We start from the raw sequence: 19,400 nt of genomic DNA, 5'->3' as shown, positions 1-19,400 counted from the left end.
TGTTTAAAGTTTTTTTACGACTTTAATAATAATTATTATTATGCATTTATAACAAAATTTTAACAGTATTATTATTAATGGTAACCATTAAAGTTATTATTTCAAAAAATATCAAATAAAAATTAACACTTAAGAATTTGGTATCCTTTTGTCACTAAGTTAATGATCTTTTATATTTTCTTCCTGAGCTCTGCATTGTTTCTTATTCTTTTTATTATATTTTGCTTGATTTTTTGCTGCTTGCCCAAAGTTTTCTTACGACTTGACGATACTGACATGTCAGTAAAATCATAATCATACTGTGAATAAGCAACACCTATGAAAAAATAATAATGTGATTGAAGCTATTATTGTCACAGCTATAGTAACTAGATTTGCATTACTGTTAATACATAATGTGAATGAATTACCTCTTTTCTTTCTTTTATAATCATTATCACCAGAATAGTAATAATCACCAGAATAGTAATAATCACCAGAATAATAATAATCACCGGAACTAGGAAGAGGTGTAGTAGGGGTTGTAGAAGGAGGTGCTGCTAAAGAAAAGTAAAATAAATTTATTCAAATTATAAATAACGTACTTTCCTGGCTTTCCTCGCATCCATCACCAGAATATCCATCAGGACACCTGCAGTAATGTACTGGGAGACACTGTCCATCATTAGAACAACCAGACCCTCTATTGCAGGCTGACCCTGTAATTAACACAAACATTAATTATACAAATGTACATATTAATACTCTTTTGCTTTATAGAAAGTTTGAGCTTAAGCTGCTTCTGAACTCAATTTTTGAGCTATGAGCACTCTCACTATTTAAAACTGCATGTGAAAAATGTAATAGCTTGTCATTTGTCACTGCAAGATGCTTTGCTGAGGCTTGTGCCCTACTGTGTATACTGTCTCTACCATCATTGTTACACATTATGCTCACTACTCTCTACAGTACTAGTAGCACTTACTGAAGTATATTGTAAGACTGGCAGCTGCTTCTACTGATCCTGCTCCATTGTCTGCCACTACTTTATATTGACCATTATCCTCAAACTGAGGACCTAATATTATCAATGACCCATTACTGGTCAAATACATCCTATAATAATAATAATGATTAAAAAACATGTAATATTATGAAAATAAAACATATAGTAACAATAATAATAAAGAATTTAATCCAAGTATTCATTGTATTAATACAATCAATGTAAAATTAGATTAGTGTACTTATTAATTTTGATTTACTTTGTGGTATTTTTGAAGTCAATTTCATTTGAGTTGTGATACCACTTCAGTACTGGTGGTGGGTTCCCTCTTGCTGCTGCTTCAAAAATAACGTAAGATGGAGGATCACGAGCAACCACACTAATAGGACTCTTCTCAATCACAGGAGGCTCTGATTATCATTATTAATTATAATAAAAAATATTTTAATAATCACCTCCAATTTGAATTTGTCGAATTACAGAGCTAGTGACATTTTCCAGTGTAGCTGTACACACGTATATCCCTTGATCAGCAGCTGCAATGTCCTTTAATACTAGCAGTCCTTCAGTGTCAGTGTTTCCACAATTATCAACACTTTTATTAGTACAGAATGAAGAGTGATCCTCCTCCAGTGCCCTATTGAGTAAATTAATATACTACACACAAGAACTTAGAGTCTGCATATACTGCAATAATAAACTAATTTGCTGCAAAGTTGGGCCGAAGAGTACGAATTATTTAGTAAAGAATAATCATTTTAACATGAAAAAACTCCAAACATTAGTCACAATGTTTTTGTGAATTTTATAAATCTTTAAAATTGCTCAAAAATTAGGCCAACAACTCTGTACAACAAAGGCCTGTACAGGGTTGTTGGCCAAATTTTGGCAAAAATGACTAGGAGAGCATTTTTTGTTTTAATAATTTTTTCTAATGCAAGTACATGATTTGATGTTGCATAAAAAATTTGAGCTGACTTTGATCAAAATTAGATTTAAAAAAAATTTTTAAGTTACTCAAAAACGGGGCCAAAGTCCCTGTACTATAGTACAGGGTCGTTAGCCAAATTTTGGCCAAAATGACAAGTTGAGAAATCTCCATTTTTATCACATTTTCTGATGTATATACATGTACTTATGTTGTGTAGAAAGTTTGAGCTGATTCCAATCAAAATTGGATTTTTTACGAAATTTTAAAGTTACTTAAAAACGGGGCCAAAGTCCCTGTACTATAGATGACATACGCGGATTTTCAGGGGGATTTGGCGCGAGAAGGGCCGATAGATTTAAAAAGATCGATATTAATAGGAAGCTCATTGTATTTGGTTTTATTTATATTGATTTGTCCGAATTTTTTGTTGCAGGCAACGTATGATGCGGCCGTAGGGCTTTGGGTTCACGTATAAAACCCCCACCGGAATTAGAAATTGTGGTAGGGTGGGGTTCGTTTAATATAGTACAGGGTTGTTGATCAAATTTCATTAAAAATGACAAGTTGAGATATCTCCATTTTTATTACATTTTTTGATGCATATACATGTACTTATGTTGTGTAGAAAGTTTGAGCTGATTCCAATCAAAATTGGATTTTTTAATGAATTTTTAAAGTTACTCAGGGGCCAAAGTCCCTGTATTATAATACAGGGTCATTAGCCAAATTTTGGCAAAAATGACAAGTTGAGAAATCTCCATTTTTATCACATTTTCTGATGTATATACATGTACTTATGTTGTGTAGAAAGTTTGAGCTGATTCCAATCAAAATTGTATTTTTTAATGAACTTTTAAAGTTACTCAAAAATGAGTTCAAAGGTGATTTTTTTTGACAAAAACCCTACTTTCTATTACAGTCACTATTGTAGGTTTAGTGTGTATATCTCACTGTTCAGATCCTTTAACAATTCTTTTCCAAGTTACATCAACATTTTGATTTGCTTTACACTGCAGCTCAAGACAGGCACCACTCTGCACATAATTAACCTCTGAAGATGGAGTCACTGATACCTTCAATCCCTTAGCTAAAAAGGAAAAGTACTAATAATGCATTTTAACACTTTAGTAAATATTATACAATTTATTTTTAAAATAAATATTATACTATATTTACTTTTAAATAAAATTATACCATATTAATTTATTACCGAAGTGCTTACTGCAATTAGCTATATCCACACTCCTTAGTCTTTGACCTCTGACCTCAATAGGATAGCCACATAGGACAGTCTCATAGTAAGGACGATTGGATCTTAAGTATTCTTGAAGCCAAAGGGCAGAACAGTCACACACTATCATATTGTCTTGTGTTATATTTGTCCGAAAATCATTCCATTGCCTATAGCATGCAAAACAATAAAGCTGCTAAAATTACTACAGTAAATACAATAATAATAATAAACAACAACAACAACAACAATAATAATAATAATATAATAGGCTAAGTTAGAAAGGAAAAAGAAGAGAGAGAGAAGAAATAAAGACAATTATTCAGAAATGAATACACTTACAAGTAATAGATCCTATTAGTATTTTCAAGTGATCCCTCGGCAATGAAACTGATTTTGTTTTTATACAAAGCCCTGCATTATAAGTAATATATTATGAGATAATTGTTTTATGATTTTATCAATTACTCACAGCTGAGCAAGATATCTTAGATTACGAAAAGGAAATGTTTCTATTCTTTCCAGCCTATTTGAGATCAGCAAGCTAGCAAATTAATGAAAAACTAAATAAAATTATAATGATTAATTATCATGACTCACAGAAAAGTAAGTCTTGGCGTGTACTGGAATACATCTTTCGGTAGATATGAGATACGATTGTCAGACAATTGTCTGGAGGTTTAATAGAAATTATCATAATTATTATCTTCGTTCCTTACAGTAACTGAAGATAGTTTAATCCAGCAAAGGCTTTCTCATTTAAGCACTCAATTCTATTATCCTGTAGCCATCTTGATATTAATTAGTATGAATAAAACAAATGACAAAGTAAAATATTTAACTCACAATCTTCTCAAGTTTACTGCTTGTCTAAAAGCATTTCCAGGTATTGATGTAATCAAATTATCATACATGATCCTACAAACACTTTACATTAAAACTGAAGGTTCACAATCAATAACAAAGACAAAAAATTATTGTTGATGATATGATGAAAAGCTAATAAATGTGCTGGTATGTATAAATATATGGCTCACAGTTGTTGCATATTAAAAAGCCCATGAAAAGTTTTCTCTGTGATACTTTGCAACCGATTAGTTCGAAGATAACTGCTCATAATAAATAGCATTATCATTTTTGATAGTTTTTATAAAGTCTTACAGGAATACGATTGATCTTAGCTCAGAGAATGCACGATCTTCAACTACTTCAATTAAATTATTTGACAGCACTAGTCTCTGTAATCTGGTCAATGGTGAGAATACATCACTTGAAATCCTTCTGATTCGATTGCTGTCTAAATACCTAATGCATAAAAAGATCATGTAATGAGTGCTACTTGTTTTAATGTTATACTACATACAATGAAGTGAGGGAAGGAGTGTGTATAAAGACATCATGAGACAAGGTCCTTATCTGATTGGTTCTGAGAACACTATTATAGTATAATATATACATCAGTAAATAAGTGTTGTAGTTATTATGTCAGTGCCTTACAGAGTTCGTAGGCTATTCAAACCAGCTAGGCTAGCATTAGTCAGCTCAATGATATTATTGCTACTAAAATATCTGTGGAGTGTTAAAATAACACAATAAAGTGTTATGAAGTTTATGCATACAAAAGGGTAAGCTTGCTCAGGTGCTGAAAGGGTGAGTCAGACAAGTCTCTTATACCATTTCCATAAAGATAGCTATAGGAGAAAAATAAAATTTTATCACAAAATTTTTACAAGGGAGCTTGAGTAATGTATGCAATACAACTTACAGTCTTTGAAGATTGGGTAAATTTGCAAACAATTGAGGATTGAGACTAGTCAAACGATTATTATGAAGCGCACTAATAGAAACATCTTCATAATAGAAAAAAGTATAGTTAAGCCTATAACTTACAGCACAATGAGAGAAATCAAATCATCAAACACTCCAACAGGTAGACTTGATATCGAATTGGAATACAATAGCCTATATGACAGAATTAATAGCCACTATTACATACAATTCAATTGGCAAATAAATTTGCTAGAAAAATTGTAAATCTGTTTCTTAGTACACCATGAGGCATGAAAAAGATGCTTAGCACCTTGAGGTTGAATAAGATTCTTAAAAAATAGCATATTTTACACGTCTATTGTTCATAATAGTGTGACAATTTTTAACAATGATTGCTTACAATGATTTCAAGCCAATCAGTCCCATAAAGACATTAGGTTTAAGTGTAGTTAATCTGTTTCCATCAAGGGACCTGGAGAGAGAGTGATATAACACATATATCACATGCATGCAATATAAACTGACAGTAATTCCAATGAGGTTAGATCAGAGAATGCATATTCCTCAATATCATCAATGAGATTGTCGTAAAGAAACCTATTATTATATTTATATGCATGATGTATTATTAATAATACATTATAATTAATTTACAATCTCTCTAGGTTTGGGAGTCCATTGAAATCATCGACAGAGATATTTTGTATCAAATTAAAACTAACATTGCTAAAAAAAAAAAGCAAAAAAATAATTATTTTCACTAGTTTATTTTGCCTTACAGAATTATCACATCAGGTCTTTCACAGTGTATTAGTCCAGGAGGGATTGCAGTAAGACCTTTTTCAGTGCAATGGATGGAGCCCTCTGTATCACAGTTACAACTAGCTGGACAAGAGTTGCAGTCTATTGTAGTATTAAAGCTAGAGCTATTGCCATCACTTGAAGCATACAATCCAATGACCAGGAAAACAAGTATAAGAGAGATAGCAGGTTTTATCATCATAATCAAAAATAAAGTAAAACAAACTATAAAATGAATGGTGAGGCAAAAAATATCATGGATGCGCGCGCAGCTCCAGTGCACGGATGTGGCTGCTGCGTGGGCGTTGATTTTGATGCCGTGATTGTGATTGATCTTAACGCAGCCCTGATTTGATAGGGGGCGCAGCTACTAGCTTTGCAGAACATTTCCTGCTCGGATTGCTGTCAGCCGGATCAGGACTGTAAAGAATAGGAGACCGACTTGGAGTGGAAGGAAATCCAGGTGAGAGATATTTTGAGTCAAGCACCTGTTTAACATCTGCATTGGTGCCAAATTTGCCAATTCTGACCAGACAGACCACAAACTCAAAGACCACTTGCTTTTGTATGCATTTATGCATGTATTGAATCATGTCTGACCCTCGGGGTGGTTAAATTAACATGAGCTGTTGAGAATTTTAAACATTCAAGTGATATTGAAGCAGCAAGTCATTCGTGGGTTTTCTATATACAAACATTACTACATTTTCATGATCTACATGTAAATGATATAAGTTTTAAAGTGATGAATCGTCTACATGTTACAATGATAACGTACATTCTAACCGTAAATGCTTGTGCTTTATTCTGTAATAGTACAAGCAAGAACAAAGCCAGCTTGTTTATTACAACCCCAAGCTAGCACTAGAATGAATAGTTGATTATAGTTTGTTGATATTTTGTTATGTTTGATTGTTTTGGTGCATGAATGCATGCCATGGCCCTGATTATAATAAGTCCAGTTATATAATAAAGGAAAGAGGTAGGCTTTGCTGTCATTAAATTGCATTCCACAATTCCCTAAAAGGGTTCGTGACCTTTGCAATGTGTATTAGCTATAAACATTGGCCAGGCTCCGTATTTCTTTTATTATAGTATTGTATACATAACTTTCTCTCTGTCTCTCTCTCTCCTCTCCTCTTTCTCTCTCTCTCTCTGTCTCTCTCTCTCCTCTCTCTCTCTCTCCCTCCCTTAGACAACATGAAGCTCATTGCAGTAGTTTTATTAGTATCAATTGTTGGAGCAATGGCTCAAAACGTAAGCACTATGCAGTAATAATGACAAAACTCACTGATATATTGCTTTAGCCTAACTTGACTGATGTTCAGGATCGTTTTGAATCATCTATAGCCATGCAATCAAGACAAAACCATTTCTTTGTAAGATAATAAAATTACAGTATAATTTATCATACTCAATAAGTACATATAACTACCAATGAATCTTACAAAGAATGCAAATGAAATTTGATTATCACTTTTTATAGTGTCTAGAAAGAACAACAACTGATATGGGTATGGTAGAATACACCAGTTTTGAGCAGGACAGTTCGGCTGTATGGACACTCTATGTCCAGATGCCACTCTTGGGCTATCTTGATGTTAGCAGGAAGGGAGCACTCATGGATATAGTTTCAACACTTGCTAGTATCAACTCAGACAATCTGTGCATTGGTACTTATGAGGTGACTGATATTTCTACATTCAGGGAAAGGTGATTATAATAAAATTATAAGTCATATTCCATTTTCAGTTTTAAGATTTGTGCACGTCTGAGTCATTTCTAATTTTTTAAATTTTTTTCTTCTATAGTATTCTAATTCACATTTATGGTGATAGCAATCGACTGGCTGTCAATGATATTGTCAATAACTTTGATGCTAGAGTTCGAGCTGCTTTAAACAATGCTAACGATATGAGTGTGATTAATTATCCCTCTCAGGCTGGCATAATTACGTTCAATTTGACTGCTTCTTCTCGGTTTGAGAATCCACTTTATGCTGGTGATCAATCCAGTGATGGAGCAGTTCCTATTAATCTTGCTGTATACCTTGGAAGCTATGCAGGTATGACTGTAAAGAAGATGGATTAAGCTTCACTCTTATTCTTTCTCTTTTATTTTTAGGTAACTTGACTTTTGGTACACCAGTCAACAATGTCTCCTCTTCGTTTGGAAGCAACACCATCAATACTCTTGCTAGCAATCCTAATCCAATCAACTATGGTCTTGAAGCAGGTGATATAGCTTTTGCTGTCATTGGGTCTATCCTCCTGACGGTGGTAATGTTCCTGATAATTCTGGGATACTTTATTCACCCCTTCTTCCTTGCATAATCAAGCAAGTGAGTATAGTGTCCCATTTCTTATATTGAATGTATTTCTATTTTAGATCAGCCAAAGAGTATTTTATAATTAGTTGCTGCTTGAAAGCAAATAAACTCGTATATCTTTTTAATAGATGTTAACCTGAATGTTATTGATTTTAAATCTTTTTTTTTATTTCTTTCTTTCTCTCTCTTGTTTTTTCTCTCTTTGTTTCTCAGTTTGTATTTTTGTGGTAGCTATTTTACAATGATGTAAAAAATAAATTTAATATAATAATAAATAAATAGTGTAGCTATTAAATTCATTTCTATTATGCAGCTAAGAGACTATTGAAGCTGAAGGTAAATCCCAAAATGAGCCTGTTATAAGTATAGGAAAAACAAAGTCAATTGATAGCTGCTATTTATACAGTTTACTTTGCTCCCTCTTGTTCTAAGTAATGTTTGTAGAGGCTCTTTACTTCTGCGGCCTGTCTCTTGGTCAACACAGATCATCTGACATCTACTGCACCCACCAACCACCTGCAGTATAAACAAATAATTGTAGACCAAGATTGAAAATAGATTACAATTTTATATTAACGGCAATAACATAATGGTCAAATGCAATGATATTGTTATGAAATTGCACGAATTGAAAATGCTAAAACAACAGGAACTAGCATACATTCACTGAAGCTTTTAAATTACCGTATAGCCGCTTAATTTTGAGCGTACAATTTTCGCTGTTTTCGCGGATTTTCCGTATCCACGAAAGTTAATTCCGTAAAACTATTCAAATCGCCCATAAACACCTGTGCTTTAAAATATGAACCGTGAAAGTTAATTCGCAAAAAAGACTTGTGGCCTGATTCGTGAAAGTTTATTACCTCAAAACTTTGTGGCTATACGGTAGTTTTTCAAATGAGTGATTCCTTAAATGGGCCATAGTGCATCCAAGAATTATAAGACGATTACCAGCAATTGTAATTACTATAAATAATACTTCATTGCATGACATAGTGACTGTTTCTATAAAAGGAATGGGTGGTATTGCATTACTTTAAATGTTGTATTCCCAATTGATAACAATTCCCAATCGTCTTCATGAAATGGACTAGGATCACCATTGCTCTTTACCACTAGATTGGGTCTGAATCTTAACATTAGTGACTCTAATGAGAGCTAATGAGTGATGGAGAAGAGAAATAGAAGAGAGAGGGAGAAGGGGGATATTTAAAGGTAGAGTAGAATAGTATTATTATTGATATATAATTATTAGTTCAAATACCTCTTTACAGTTTAATTGAGCATAAAGATGACTTAGACTTGATTGAGATAGTAATAAAAACTGTCCTTCATTGGAAAGGGACAACTGACCACTTCCACTATCTCCTATATAAACCAGTATAAATTAATAAATAGTGATTGCTGTCCTACCTTTGTTTCTCTTGGCCTCTCTGTGATGGTTAGGATTCATTTGCACTAGTCTACAGTCTCTCTCCAATGCTTTATTGATCCACGCAGCAGCTTCATCCCCTGCATCTACCCCTTGGACTCTAGAGGAGACACTTTGTAACAACAAGGCATTGAAAATGAAACTTGCAATAGCTTTAATTATGAAGTTTTAACATAGCAAAACTATACATATCTGATTATTTCAAATTAGCAAATTTTTCATAAAAAGCATGAGCTATAGCTAGCCCATGGTTTTTCCAAAAATGGCTTTGAAATTATCCCAAATTTTATTACACTTTCTAATACATATTGATGTCCTTATGCTATGTAGAAAGTTTGAGCTGATTCCAACTCCAATTTTTAAAGTTATGAACATCCAAAGTATACATAATATCAGTTGTATTGATCAACATACTTGTCTCCACACACATTTGCTTTGCATTCCACATCAGGACTGAAAGCCTCAATTGATGAAACAGGAAGAACTTGCAATGGAGGCAATGAGACAAGACCTTTTAAAAATAAAAATAATAGAGTATATGTGTATTAGTAAATGCTGTTACTGGATTTTAGTGTGAGGGCTCCAGTCTCAATATCAATGGAAGGTAGAATGAGAGCAAGCCTTGGCTCTTGTTTCTGACTCAGACAAGCTCTCCTCTCATTAAGAATCATCCACTCTCTGTCCCACAGCAAACCTTTATCACCAACACACCATTCGTCCACCTAACAAGTGACATAAATGTATACATAGATGTACATGTACATACATAATGTGACAATAATAATATACGCATTATATACATATGCATAACACAATGATAATATATGTACATCGATTGCTGAAATTTTAATAGTAAAAAGTTCATTACCTCAAATCCAGCACAACTCTTCACTGGATATAGCAGTATTCTTTCTAGTGAGTAGTCAATTTTGCCTGTGTATGTGCAAAGAAGCCAGTGATACAGCTGTCTAATATGAAATACACTAAAAGTGTATTGACACTGTACGTATGTGGCTAATTATGCTTTTACTCATAAAGCTAATTAAAAGAATACTTATACATAGTGACCTCACACATACGTGTACATTTAAACACACAGATGCATATTGACAACAGTGCTAAGAAGCAATAGTGGTCAGGTAATTATTGTGTCTATAGCCCTGAAACTTTTGCATTTTTAAGGATCCTGTTTCCCAAATACATAAGGACCATTCACCAAATATGGGAATTCATATCCGACTGCACATTAATTATAACTGTGTGATTAAAACAAAGGATTAAACTATCCATATTAGAACTAGTAGCTTATGTTAAAGCTCTGCTTGTAGACAAAATAAAAACAAACACACATTAAGTGTTTACATGTGTAGCCTTACTTGTAGGAGATGTTATCTTAATGTCACTACCAACTTTTAAGAGTTGAGTAGAAGGAGAAAGGGAGGGAGAGAGAGGGAGAGAAGGAGAGAGAGGGAGAGCAGATGAGGGACTATCCAACTTTAAAAATGATTTGTTATCCTCTGTAGTGTATTCATCATGACCATTCTTATCAGATCTTGATTCGATAAATGACTCTTTAATGAAATCAATAAATCCATTAACATCACTGATAGAACTCATGTATCCAAAAGAGACACGTACACAACCAGTGGGTCTACCATTTATGATATCAACATCATCACCACACTTATGACCTGCCTATATTGTACAAGAGAGTAAGAAAGAGAGAGGAGAGAAGGGGAGAGGGAGGAGAGAAGGGGAGAGAGAGGGGGGAGAGAGAGAGAAAGAAGAGAGGGAGAGAGAGAGAGAGAGAGAGAGAGAGAGAGAGGGAGGGAGGGAGGGAGAAAGGGAGATACCAAAAAAGAAAAGCATAAAGAGAAACAGCTACTAAAATAACAGGAAGCTAGAGTGTAGTGTAGTATCTATATATGACCACATTATTGCAATACCTTCATGTTTTCTTTAATTTGAAGGGAAGAGAGGCCCAGAGCTGCTTGACATGCTCCTGGATTACAGAAACAACCAGTTCTAATGTGAATGTTATACACACAAGCCATTTTATCAACCTACATGTGAGAAAGAAATCAAGACTTAATAGAGAAATAAAAAAAGAAATTTAAGAGCTTGTACTACAAGATTAATAATAACAGTCTCTTATCAGCTTACTTCACTGTAACCAATATAGCTTCCATCAGCTCTCAATAAATTAAAAGTTACTATGCCCCCTTGCTTCATTCTATCAGTGTAATCTGTCTTGGCATATAGTACTGCCAATGGCTGACCATTAGCATGCCTCAAACTAGTCAATCTTTGATAAGTGAGTTGTGCTAAGTGGAAAGTATGTTCACTAATGCTCTCCATGTTAAGACTGAATCTCTTCAAAGTCTCAAACCCATACCTTAGTGCTCCTATACTCAGGAATGAGACCGTCCCATCTTCATACCTATAGAGTTACAAAATATTTACTCACTACAGATTGAGTAGTGTCCCTAGTGTGTACAAATGATAACCAACAACACAACAATGCATATTTATCCAGTCATGCATTATAATATAAATATTAAAATAATTAGTTTTCTACTGAATAACATTGTAAGAAGACTTGTATAGCCTCATTAAGACATGCTGTCATAATATAATTTGGTTATCAACGAATCTACATCACTAGTAACAGCATTAATACTCATTACTGACGTACCTTTCATGTGGTAGTGGCCGTGAAACATGATACCTCTCCCTTGCAATTGAGACAAGGACAGTGCCACCTCCAAAAAAACTTCTCTCTCTTTCCCCTCCTCCTCCTCCTCTTAACATATGAGAGACGTCAGAGCGTATTAATAAAGCCCCGAGACCTGTTGGATACCCAAATAACTTGTAAAATGATAGCGAGACAAAGTGAGCAGGATACAGTGACAGATCAAGATGATTTGTAGACGCATAACTTGCAGCATCTAACAGAACCAGCCAAGAGCCACTGAGCTCTCCAGGGCTTGCTAAACCATTTATAGACATGCTACCATTTTCTATTCCCCTAGTCCATTCAAGTGGGTACTTTATGCCGGAGAAATTGCTTTGAGCTGGATATGCAAATAAGTGATATGGTGGATTAAGAGGTTGGGAGGGGCTATGACTTTTTGTGGTGGGTGTGATTGAGTCTTCAGTTACACATACTAATTGAGCATTATTGATTGAAGCTGTCTCTCTCATACCCAAAACTGACGTGTGATTATCTTCGAGATAACAGAATATGCTCTGAGATTTAGGGACTAATGATGATTTATCAGTCACTGGTGGATTAGTTTCAAGAATCTGAGTTGAACCAGTATCAGTTGTAGAAATCTCCTGTTTTAAATCAGAATTAGCTGTAGAAAACTCTTGTTTTAAATGGGTATCAGTGTCAACTTGTGTAACAACAGAATCAGTGTTAGTTGATCCATGCTCGGGTGGTGCTAAATATGTGACATGATTTGATTCCAAGTTTGATTCTGACTGATTCCAAGGAAATATCTCACTCAAAAGAGAGAGTGCTGACGTGCAATTTGAAGTGAACACAACATGATACGAATCAGAATCAGTATTGAAATGATTTAGAATCAAGTCACGTGATCTCTCTACCACCTCGCTGCTTAGTTTGCTGCTAGGATTGGAGCTGTGTGGGTTGCCATAGAGATGAGTTGAGAGATCCTTAAATATCTCCTCTAGTTGACTCTTGGCGTATAAAGTGGCTCCAGCGTGATCCAAATATATTGAACCTGGTGTATATATATAATATAATAATAATTTGAGTCTTTATTTACCATTTAATTGTGGAAATTCTGAGGAGATCTCCACCATGTTTGCAAACTCCAGCCACACCTATAAAATAGCTAAAAAAAACCACGCCCCAACACGTGCTACCACGTGTACTTAAATTGAGAGGCGGAGATAAAAGGCGTGGTTAACTAGCAGCCATTTTAAAACTATAAAACTGGTAAGCTAAGAGAACTTTAGTGATTCTTTGTTTTGAGGAGTGATGAGAAGCGTGTCAAATGATTGGACCAGCTGAAAAACTAGACACATTACCTGCCTTGCTCTTTAATTAGAGTAAAAGTAGGCGTGTATTTGGTGAAGCTAGCCCAATATGACTATTCATAATCTTCTCTCTGACCTCATTTAATTACATATATATAGTCTTTTTATTAAAATTCATTTTATATTTGTTTAATTACATGTCTCTCTTCAATAGTAACAGTATGTCTGAAGTAGATGCTGTGAAAGAGGAGGAGGAGTTTGTGGTTAAGAAACATGTCAGATATTTCAGTCGCTGTTTAGATATTTTACCGACGCAATGTCAATCGTTGGACGCTAACAGGTTAATGGGAGGTGTGGCATTTATAATGGGTGGAGTCATATAATTAATTACCACACAACATTCACAATAATAATTTATGATTATTTCCTCTCTCTCTCTAGGATGACAATTCTTTTCTTTTGTCTATCTGGTCTTGATGTTTTGGATAACTTGAGTGTCATTGATGATCAGAGAGGGTCCGAGATCATTGAATGGATCTACTCTCAACAAGTCCTACCCGATCAATCAGACGGTAAATAATAATAGATAGAGAGGAATGAGACTATTAGTGGGAAAAAGGTTCTGCATGTAATTAAGTTTTTGTTTGTGCTTTAATTAGAATCAAGTCTTTCAAAGTGTGGGTTTCGAGGTTCATCATTTCTTGGAGTACCTCACGACAACTCTAAAGTAAACCACACGCACAAATACACACATATTGATTGTAACTCTTAATACTGTTGATTAGTTATGAATTTTAAAGTTTTTAAAAGGACCATATACATGTATATACACATAGGGTATTTTTTTTCAAAAATGACTAAAAGAGAATTCTCCATTTTTATAATTTTTTTCTGGTACATATACACGTTCTTATGCTGTGTATCAACTTTGAGCTGATTCCAACCAAAATTGGATTTTTTATGAATTTTTAAAGTTACTCAAAAATCGGACCAAAGCCCCTGTACTATAGTACAAGGTCATTAGCCGAATTTTGCCAAAAATGACTAGGAGAGAAATATAAATTTTTATAATTTTTTCTGATACGTATAGTATACATGTACTTATGCTGTGTAGAAAGTTTGAGCTCATTCCAATCAAAATTAGATTTTATATGAATTGTTCAAGTTACTCAAAAATTTACCAAAGACCTTACATTTATTATTATCATTCTCCTCTTATGTTCAGTCTCCAGTGTCTTATCCATACGATTGCAGTCACATTGCAATGACATACACAGCACTGTCCTGCCTACTGATATTAGGAGATAATTTGAGTAGGATTAACAAACCGGCAGTACTAACTGGTATTAAAGCACTACAGCAACCTGATGGAAGGTAAGGGAGAAAAAGAAGAGAATATTCACTTTGATTATGTACAATAAGAATAGAATTTGGTTCTATCCCATTGCTTACAAGATCAAAGTAGCCACAGATGTTGTTATTAGCATTTCACCTAGTATATGTTTCTCTTTAAGGCCACGTTTATACTAGCTGCTTTGCTCCACTGAATCTGAATAGTTTTTGCTATTAAAGTATACGATTTTGTTTGTTTTAGTCTAAATGAAACCAGTATCTGTGACTAAAAGTTTCCCTTTTCACTAGAGTAGTGTAACTTGGCCTAAATACAAAATTAAAATTGTTAATAGTATGTTGATTGTTTTTATTTTTGTAGTTTTTGTTCCACTGTTGAGCAGTCGGAGTCTGACATGAGATTCGTGTATTGTGCTTGCTGTGTTTCTTATATTCTTAACGACTGGTCAGTAGTTGATGTCTCTCTCACTGCTGACTACATAAAGAAAAGCTTAGTAAGCTAATAGTATTGTAACTGCTACTGAACTTGTTTGATGTTTTACTGAACTTAATTGTCTTCTCTCTTTTTTCTTCTAAAAGGCCTATAACTTTGGTTTTGGTCAAGGTCCTTCTTTAGAAAGTCATGGTAAGTGGTGATATTAATTATCGCAACTAATTTTTATACCAACTATTTATTATTAACTATTTACTGGTTTATCCATGGTTTTACATGGGATTTTGGCATAGTGCTAATGCAGCTTCTTGTCAAGTTGCTCAAAAAATTTTGGAAATAATTTTTTATTTTTATAATTTTTTTCTGATACACATACATGTTATTATGTTATGTATCAAGTTTGAGCTGATTCTGATCAAAATTGGATTTTTTTACGAATTTTTAAAGTTACTCAGAAATCGAGCCAAAGTTCCTGTACTATATAGTACAGGGTCATTGGCCAAATTTCACCAAAAATGACTAGGAGAGAATTTTCAATTTTTATAATTTATTCTGATACATATACATGTCCTTATGTTGTGTATCAACTTTGAGCTGATTCCAATCAAATTTAGATTTTTATGAATTTTTAAAGTTGCTCAAAATGCCATAATCTACTATTGTGCATGTAGTAATGCTCATCAGCTCATAAAGCTCATGCTGTTTACCTCAATTAATAATGTACATGTACATGTATTAGCATGTTTTGTGGGAAACCCTGGCTATTTATTAGCGATTGTTTATTTACTTTTTATTGCTAATATTGTTCACTAACTATTATTACTAGTTTATTAACCATTTAGCTTGGTTTATTAACTATTACTGGTTTATTAACTATCATTAGGTGGTTCAACCTACTGTGCCGTTGCCTCACTCGTATTAATGAACAAGTTGGAGTCCACACTGACATTGAGAGAAATTGAAAGGATCAAGAAGTGGTGCATCATGAGGCAACTGACGGGTTTCCAGGGTCGACCCAATAAACCAGCTGATACTTGCTACTCGTTTTGGATCGGAGCCACTCTTGAAGTAAAAATTTAAAAAAATTTTTGTTGCTATCAAACACCATTAAACTTTGTTTCATGAAATTTTTATGCATGTAATTTTTATACAGGAGTCAATGGAGGCTAAAACATGTTTCATGAAGTTGAAAATTTTTAAGTTAAAGAAACATGTTTCAATCAAGGTCCAATTGCCTCCTGTATAATGGTGTATGGAAATATCTAGCTGTTATACAGGATTCAATGGAGGCTAAAAAACATGTTTCATAAAGTTAAGAGTTTTCAACTTCATGAAACATGTTTCAAGCTCCATTGACTCCTGTATAAAAGATATTTCATGAAACAAGTTTCACGGTGTATGATAGACTTTATACTCATACATGTACTGCATGACTATGTATGTATTATTGAAGGATATAATAATAGTATGTACTAACTAACAGTACTACCTACCCTGTATGACTGTGTATGTGTGATTAGAGGAAGTATTTGCAGTATGTATTATGCATGTAGTTTTACCCTAGCATACACTAGTATTGGGCTTTATATGTACGTTTGAACTGTGTAGGTAAAATTCTAAATATTTTAATGGAGTAGGTACTGTAACAATTCTCAGTCTATTTTTGCTGTACATTTTAAAATTTTAGTCATAGGATTCACACATTATTTTAACTGTTGGCTTCTTCTAATGCTTGTTGAAAGTAATTGCTATTATTGTTTATTTCCAGATGTTAGGTGCCAGTGATTGGGTTGATAAAGAACTGAACGTTCAATTCATACTATCAACTGAAGGAGAATACACTGGTGGATTTTCAAAGTGGCCCAAATGTCACCCTGGTAAGAGATAAGATAAATAATATATTGCACTTTCACTTCTCTCTCTCTCTCCCTCCCTCTCAGATCCATTACATTCCTATTTGGGTCTTTGTGGTTTATCGCTAACAAATTATTCCCAATTAAAGCCCATCAGTGCACCTCTCAACATCAGCCAGAGAGCAGCAGAATGGCTCCAGTCCATAAGAGGCAACTTTTAAAAGGAAAAACAAATTCTAGTTTTTATAATAATTATTTTTTATTATTTTTAATTAGTAATGATTAGTGGGAGTGGCTCATTAGCATTTATAGGCGTGGCTTATTTGCAAAGACGAAATGGCAGAGTCATCTTCCAAATCTTCTACTCCAAAGCGAGCTATAAAGACTATTTCTCTTCCTCACACTCACAAGCTGTGGCCTGTAGTGAAAGAGAAGCTACAAAAAGTTGCAGAGAAGAAAGAGCTCGGGCCAGACGCTCTAGCAGGAGTGATTCTGGTCAGCCCAGAGTGGGGACTTGACAAGCCTCCAGTGCTTAGCGTTTTAAAGAAGGTCCTAGGGAAAGGAGACTATTATACAGTGGAGAGCTTCTCTGAGGATATTCTGCCGTATATTGCGAAGAGGGCTTTAGCTGTAGAGGAGTTATTCTCAGATCATGAAGGAATACCTGTAAGTGCAGAGTTGAAGAGTATATGATTCAACACTAGCATTTGCCTAACAACCCATGCTAGTTTATAATAATCCTTGCCATTGTGCATGATATTGCTGCTTTGGGGATAGCAAAATAAAAATATAAACTATCTGGTGGATTTCTTTTATAGAAAGCAATTAATTTGGACAGCAATTCTATCCCTATATTCTAAATTTTATTTCATTTTCATTTGCTATTTTCTTTCTCCTTTTCTTTCTCCTCCAGCTCCTCCTCTCTGGTGCTAACGGTTTCGTATCCTTCAATCGGTACCAGACCAGTTGTATCCTTGCCCTTGCTTTCTTCCACCTCCTCCCTCGCTCTGGGACCCACTCCTCCCGCTACCAGCAACTCTCTCTCATTGATATCCTTGAAGCCGGCTTTTTTCAGGCCCAACAAAGCAAGTGTCTCTGTATTTTGGGCTACTTTGATCGACTGGTGAAATCTGAGAGAGAGGGCGACGAAGATTTTATGAAACGTCGCATCAGTATTGAGAGGAGAGCTCTAGGGAGAGAGATGTCATCAGTTGATTACTGGAAGAATTCTGATGTTCTTTTGGGTGGCTTTGATGTGTCGGCTAGTGGAGTCATTGAGGAGCATGATGGAGCACTGCAAGTTGATTTCGCTAATGAATATATTGGGGGAGGAGTCCTACAGCAAGGAAATGTGCAAGTATGTACTTTTGAGAGATTGTGTTGTGTAGAATTAGAAGCACATGTATGTAGGAGTAGTATATTATAATTTATATGTAACTTTAGTCATGTTGTGCAGAAAGCTTGTGAGCCCAAAATTGATTTTTGAGCTACATGCATGGGCATTTTGGCATTACGGCTAAGACATATGTATTGACAGATTTTACGAGCATTTCTTTTTCTTTTAGGAAGAAATACGTTTTGTCATTAATCCTGAATGTCTAGTGTCTCTTTTGGTCTGTGAAGCCATGTATAAACACGAGTCCATTTTGATAACAGGGGCTGAAAGGTTCTCAAGCTATCGTGGTTATGGCGGAGGTTTTACGTATGCAGGCCCATACACAGACCCCAATCCAGTTGATCCTGTCTCTAACCGCTGTATAGTTAGTATTGTTGCTATAGATGCCATACCAGCTGCATGGCTGCCTGGTGGGGCCTCCTACCAGTTTAAAAGTGACGCCATTTTAAGAGAAACCTGTAAAGCTTATTGCGGGTTTAGTTTCAGTGATGTCCCTAGTGATGCTGGTGGAAACCGATCTCCTGTTGCAACTGGTAACTGGGGCTGTGGTGCATTTGGAGGTAACAAACTACTAAAGACTTTAGTTCAATGGATGAGTGCAAGTCAAGCTAATAGATCACTTTGTTATTATACTTTTGGGGATACTGGTCTCTCAGAGAAACAAGTGAAGATGAAGGAGTGTTTGTTGGAAGCTAAAGTAACCGTTGGGCAGCTCTTTGGAGTCCTGGCTGAAGAGGATTTTGCTGATAGAGCAAGGGAGAAAGGAATCTTTGAATACGTCATGGAAAAATTAGGAAAGGATAAATAACTATTGATTTTTAATTATAAATAATTATTATATATTTTAAAATTTTTAACTGTATTTTTTTAATCCTTTGTAG

The 19,400-nt window shown here is 34.6% G+C and overlaps 5 protein-coding genes across 8 annotated transcripts; 3 read left to right on the top strand and 2 right to left on the bottom strand.

The window, feature by feature from the left end:
• Window positions 1-92: 92 nt before the first annotated feature.
• LOC100632840 (leucine-rich repeat-containing protein 15-like) lies at window positions 93-5,981 on the bottom strand. Of its 3 annotated transcripts, none has more exons than XM_020000144.1 (24): window positions 5,697-5,981; window positions 5,572-5,643; window positions 5,443-5,514; window positions 5,318-5,389; window positions 5,038-5,109; window positions 4,913-4,984; window positions 4,767-4,838; window positions 4,645-4,716; window positions 4,511-4,582; window positions 4,309-4,452; window positions 4,185-4,256; window positions 3,994-4,065; window positions 3,867-3,938; window positions 3,748-3,819; window positions 3,620-3,691; window positions 3,490-3,561; window positions 3,127-3,317; window positions 2,868-3,003; window positions 1,441-1,622; window positions 1,245-1,395; window positions 965-1,095; window positions 585-698; window positions 411-539; window positions 93-316 (listed from the first exon to the last, which is right to left on the bottom strand). In XM_020000144.1, the coding sequence occupies exons 1-24, from the start codon at window positions 5,918-5,920 to the stop codon at window positions 171-173; spliced, it is 2,556 nt and encodes an 851-aa protein (XP_019855703.1). In that variant the 5' UTR covers window positions 5,921-5,981; the 3' UTR covers window positions 93-170. The 3 variants fall into 3 exon arrangements, with proteins under 3 accessions (XP_019855703.1, XP_019855701.1, XP_019855702.1); XM_020000142.1 differs by having other exon boundaries at window positions 411-536; window positions 5,697-5,971; XM_020000143.1 differs by having other exon boundaries at window positions 3,139-3,317; window positions 5,697-5,970.
• Window positions 5,982-6,061: 80 nt separating this feature from the next.
• LOC100631580 (uncharacterized) lies at window positions 6,062-8,305 on the top strand. Its single transcript, XM_003388708.2, has 7 exons — window positions 6,062-6,181; window positions 6,914-6,975; window positions 7,026-7,097; window positions 7,205-7,431; window positions 7,530-7,783; window positions 7,843-8,059; window positions 8,107-8,305. The coding sequence occupies exons 2-6, from the start codon at window positions 6,919-6,921 to the stop codon at window positions 8,049-8,051; spliced, it is 819 nt and encodes a 272-aa protein (XP_003388756.1). The 5' UTR covers window positions 6,062-6,181; window positions 6,914-6,918; the 3' UTR covers window positions 8,052-8,059; window positions 8,107-8,305.
• On the bottom strand, window positions 8,181-13,342 carry LOC100632714 (molybdenum cofactor sulfurase-like). The gene is made up of 13 exons (XM_020000141.1): window positions 13,274-13,342; window positions 12,175-13,228; window positions 11,643-11,919; window positions 11,426-11,542; window positions 10,856-11,174; window positions 10,348-10,412; window positions 10,042-10,201; window positions 9,894-9,990; window positions 9,461-9,579; window positions 9,312-9,415; window positions 9,083-9,205; window positions 8,459-8,563; window positions 8,181-8,401 (listed from the first exon to the last, which is right to left on the bottom strand). Exons 1-13 carry the CDS (start codon window positions 13,308-13,310, stop codon window positions 8,369-8,371), a joined length of 2,610 nt encoding a protein of 869 aa, XP_019855700.1. The 5' UTR covers window positions 13,311-13,342; the 3' UTR covers window positions 8,181-8,368.
• Window positions 13,343-13,393: 51 nt separating this feature from the next.
• On the top strand, window positions 13,394-17,431 carry LOC100632587 (geranylgeranyl transferase type-1 subunit beta-like). 2 transcript variants are annotated; one of them, XM_020000149.1, is made up of 10 exons: window positions 13,394-13,446; window positions 13,702-13,827; window positions 13,929-14,059; window positions 14,147-14,214; window positions 14,713-14,861; window positions 15,199-15,331; window positions 15,417-15,462; window positions 16,154-16,338; window positions 17,039-17,147; window positions 17,211-17,431. In XM_020000149.1, the coding sequence occupies exons 2-10, from the start codon at window positions 13,709-13,711 to the stop codon at window positions 17,342-17,344; spliced, it is 1,074 nt and encodes a 357-aa protein (XP_019855708.1). In that variant the 5' UTR covers window positions 13,394-13,446; window positions 13,702-13,708; the 3' UTR covers window positions 17,345-17,431. The 2 variants fall into 2 exon arrangements, with proteins under 2 accessions (XP_019855708.1, XP_003388764.2); XM_003388716.3 differs by lacking the exon at window positions 13,394-13,446 and having other exon boundaries at window positions 13,683-13,827.
• Window positions 17,432-17,438: 7 nt separating this feature from the next.
• Window positions 17,439-19,386, top strand: LOC100632459 (poly(ADP-ribose) glycohydrolase 1-like). The gene is made up of 3 exons (XM_003388715.2): window positions 17,439-17,789; window positions 18,037-18,480; window positions 18,689-19,386. Exons 1-3 carry the CDS (start codon window positions 17,460-17,462, stop codon window positions 19,325-19,327), a joined length of 1,413 nt encoding a protein of 470 aa, XP_003388763.1. The 5' UTR covers window positions 17,439-17,459; the 3' UTR covers window positions 19,328-19,386.
• The last annotated feature ends 14 nt before the right edge of the window (window positions 19,387-19,400 follow it).

The sequence above is a fragment of the Amphimedon queenslandica genome, unplaced genomic scaffold (genome assembly GCF_000090795.2).
Source record: "Amphimedon queenslandica unplaced genomic scaffold, v1.1 AMPQUscaffold_13212, whole genome shotgun sequence".
Lineage (NCBI taxonomy): Eukaryota > Metazoa > Porifera > Demospongiae > Haplosclerida > Niphatidae > Amphimedon > Amphimedon queenslandica.
The sequence above is the reverse complement of the archived record's forward strand: the minus strand, read 5'-3'. Positions and strand labels throughout refer to the sequence as shown.

Bases quoted from the DNA above. Each gene is read 5' to 3' on its own strand.
- LOC100632840 (XM_020000144.1), bottom strand. From the start codon at position 5,920: ATGATGATAAAACCTGCTATCTCTCTTATACTTGTTTTCCTGGTCATT. The intron at 5,110-5,317 runs GTAAGCAATCAT...TCTGTCATATAG, and splicing joins CTGATTGGCTTGAAATCATT to GCTATTGTATTCCAATTCGA. The intron at 1,096-1,244 runs GTAAATCAAAAT...TTATTATTATAG, and splicing joins GACTTCAAAAATACCACAAA to GATGTATTTGACCAGTAATG.
- LOC100631580 (XM_003388708.2), top strand. From the start codon at position 6,919: ATGAAGCTCATTGCAGTAGTTTTATTAGTATCAATTGTTGGAGCAATG. The intron at 6,976-7,025 runs GTAAGCACTATG...ATATTGCTTTAG, and splicing joins TTGGAGCAATGGCTCAAAAC to CCTAACTTGACTGATGTTCA. The intron at 7,098-7,204 runs GTAAGATAATAA...CACTTTTTATAG, and splicing joins CAAGACAAAACCATTTCTTT to TGTCTAGAAAGAACAACAAC.
- LOC100632714 (XM_020000141.1), bottom strand. From the start codon at position 13,310: ATGGTGGAGATCTCCTCAGAATTTCCACAATTAAATG. The intron at 10,413-10,855 runs GTAAGGCTACAC...GCACATACACAG, and splicing joins TAAGATAACATCTCCTACAA to GCAAAATTGACTACTCACTA. The intron at 9,991-10,041 runs GTAACAGCATTT...TATTTTTAAAAG, and splicing joins AGCCCTCACACTAAAATCCA to GTCTTGTCTCATTGCCTCCA.
- LOC100632587 (XM_003388716.3), top strand. From the start codon at position 13,685: ATGTCTCTCTTCAATAGTAACAGTATGTCTGAAGTAGATGCTGTGAAA. The intron at 14,060-14,146 runs GTAAATAATAAT...TGCTTTAATTAG, and splicing joins CCTACCCGATCAATCAGACG to AATCAAGTCTTTCAAAGTGT. The intron at 16,339-17,038 runs GTAAAAATTTAA...GTTTATTTCCAG, and splicing joins GGATCGGAGCCACTCTTGAA to ATGTTAGGTGCCAGTGATTG.
- LOC100632459 (XM_003388715.2), top strand. From the start codon at position 17,460: ATGGCAGAGTCATCTTCCAAATCTTCTACTCCAAAGCGAGCTATAAAG. The intron at 17,790-18,036 runs GTAAGTGCAGAG...TTTCTCCTCCAG, and splicing joins CAGATCATGAAGGAATACCT to CTCCTCCTCTCTGGTGCTAA. The intron at 18,481-18,688 runs GTATGTACTTTT...TTTTTCTTTTAG, and splicing joins TACAGCAAGGAAATGTGCAA to GAAGAAATACGTTTTGTCAT.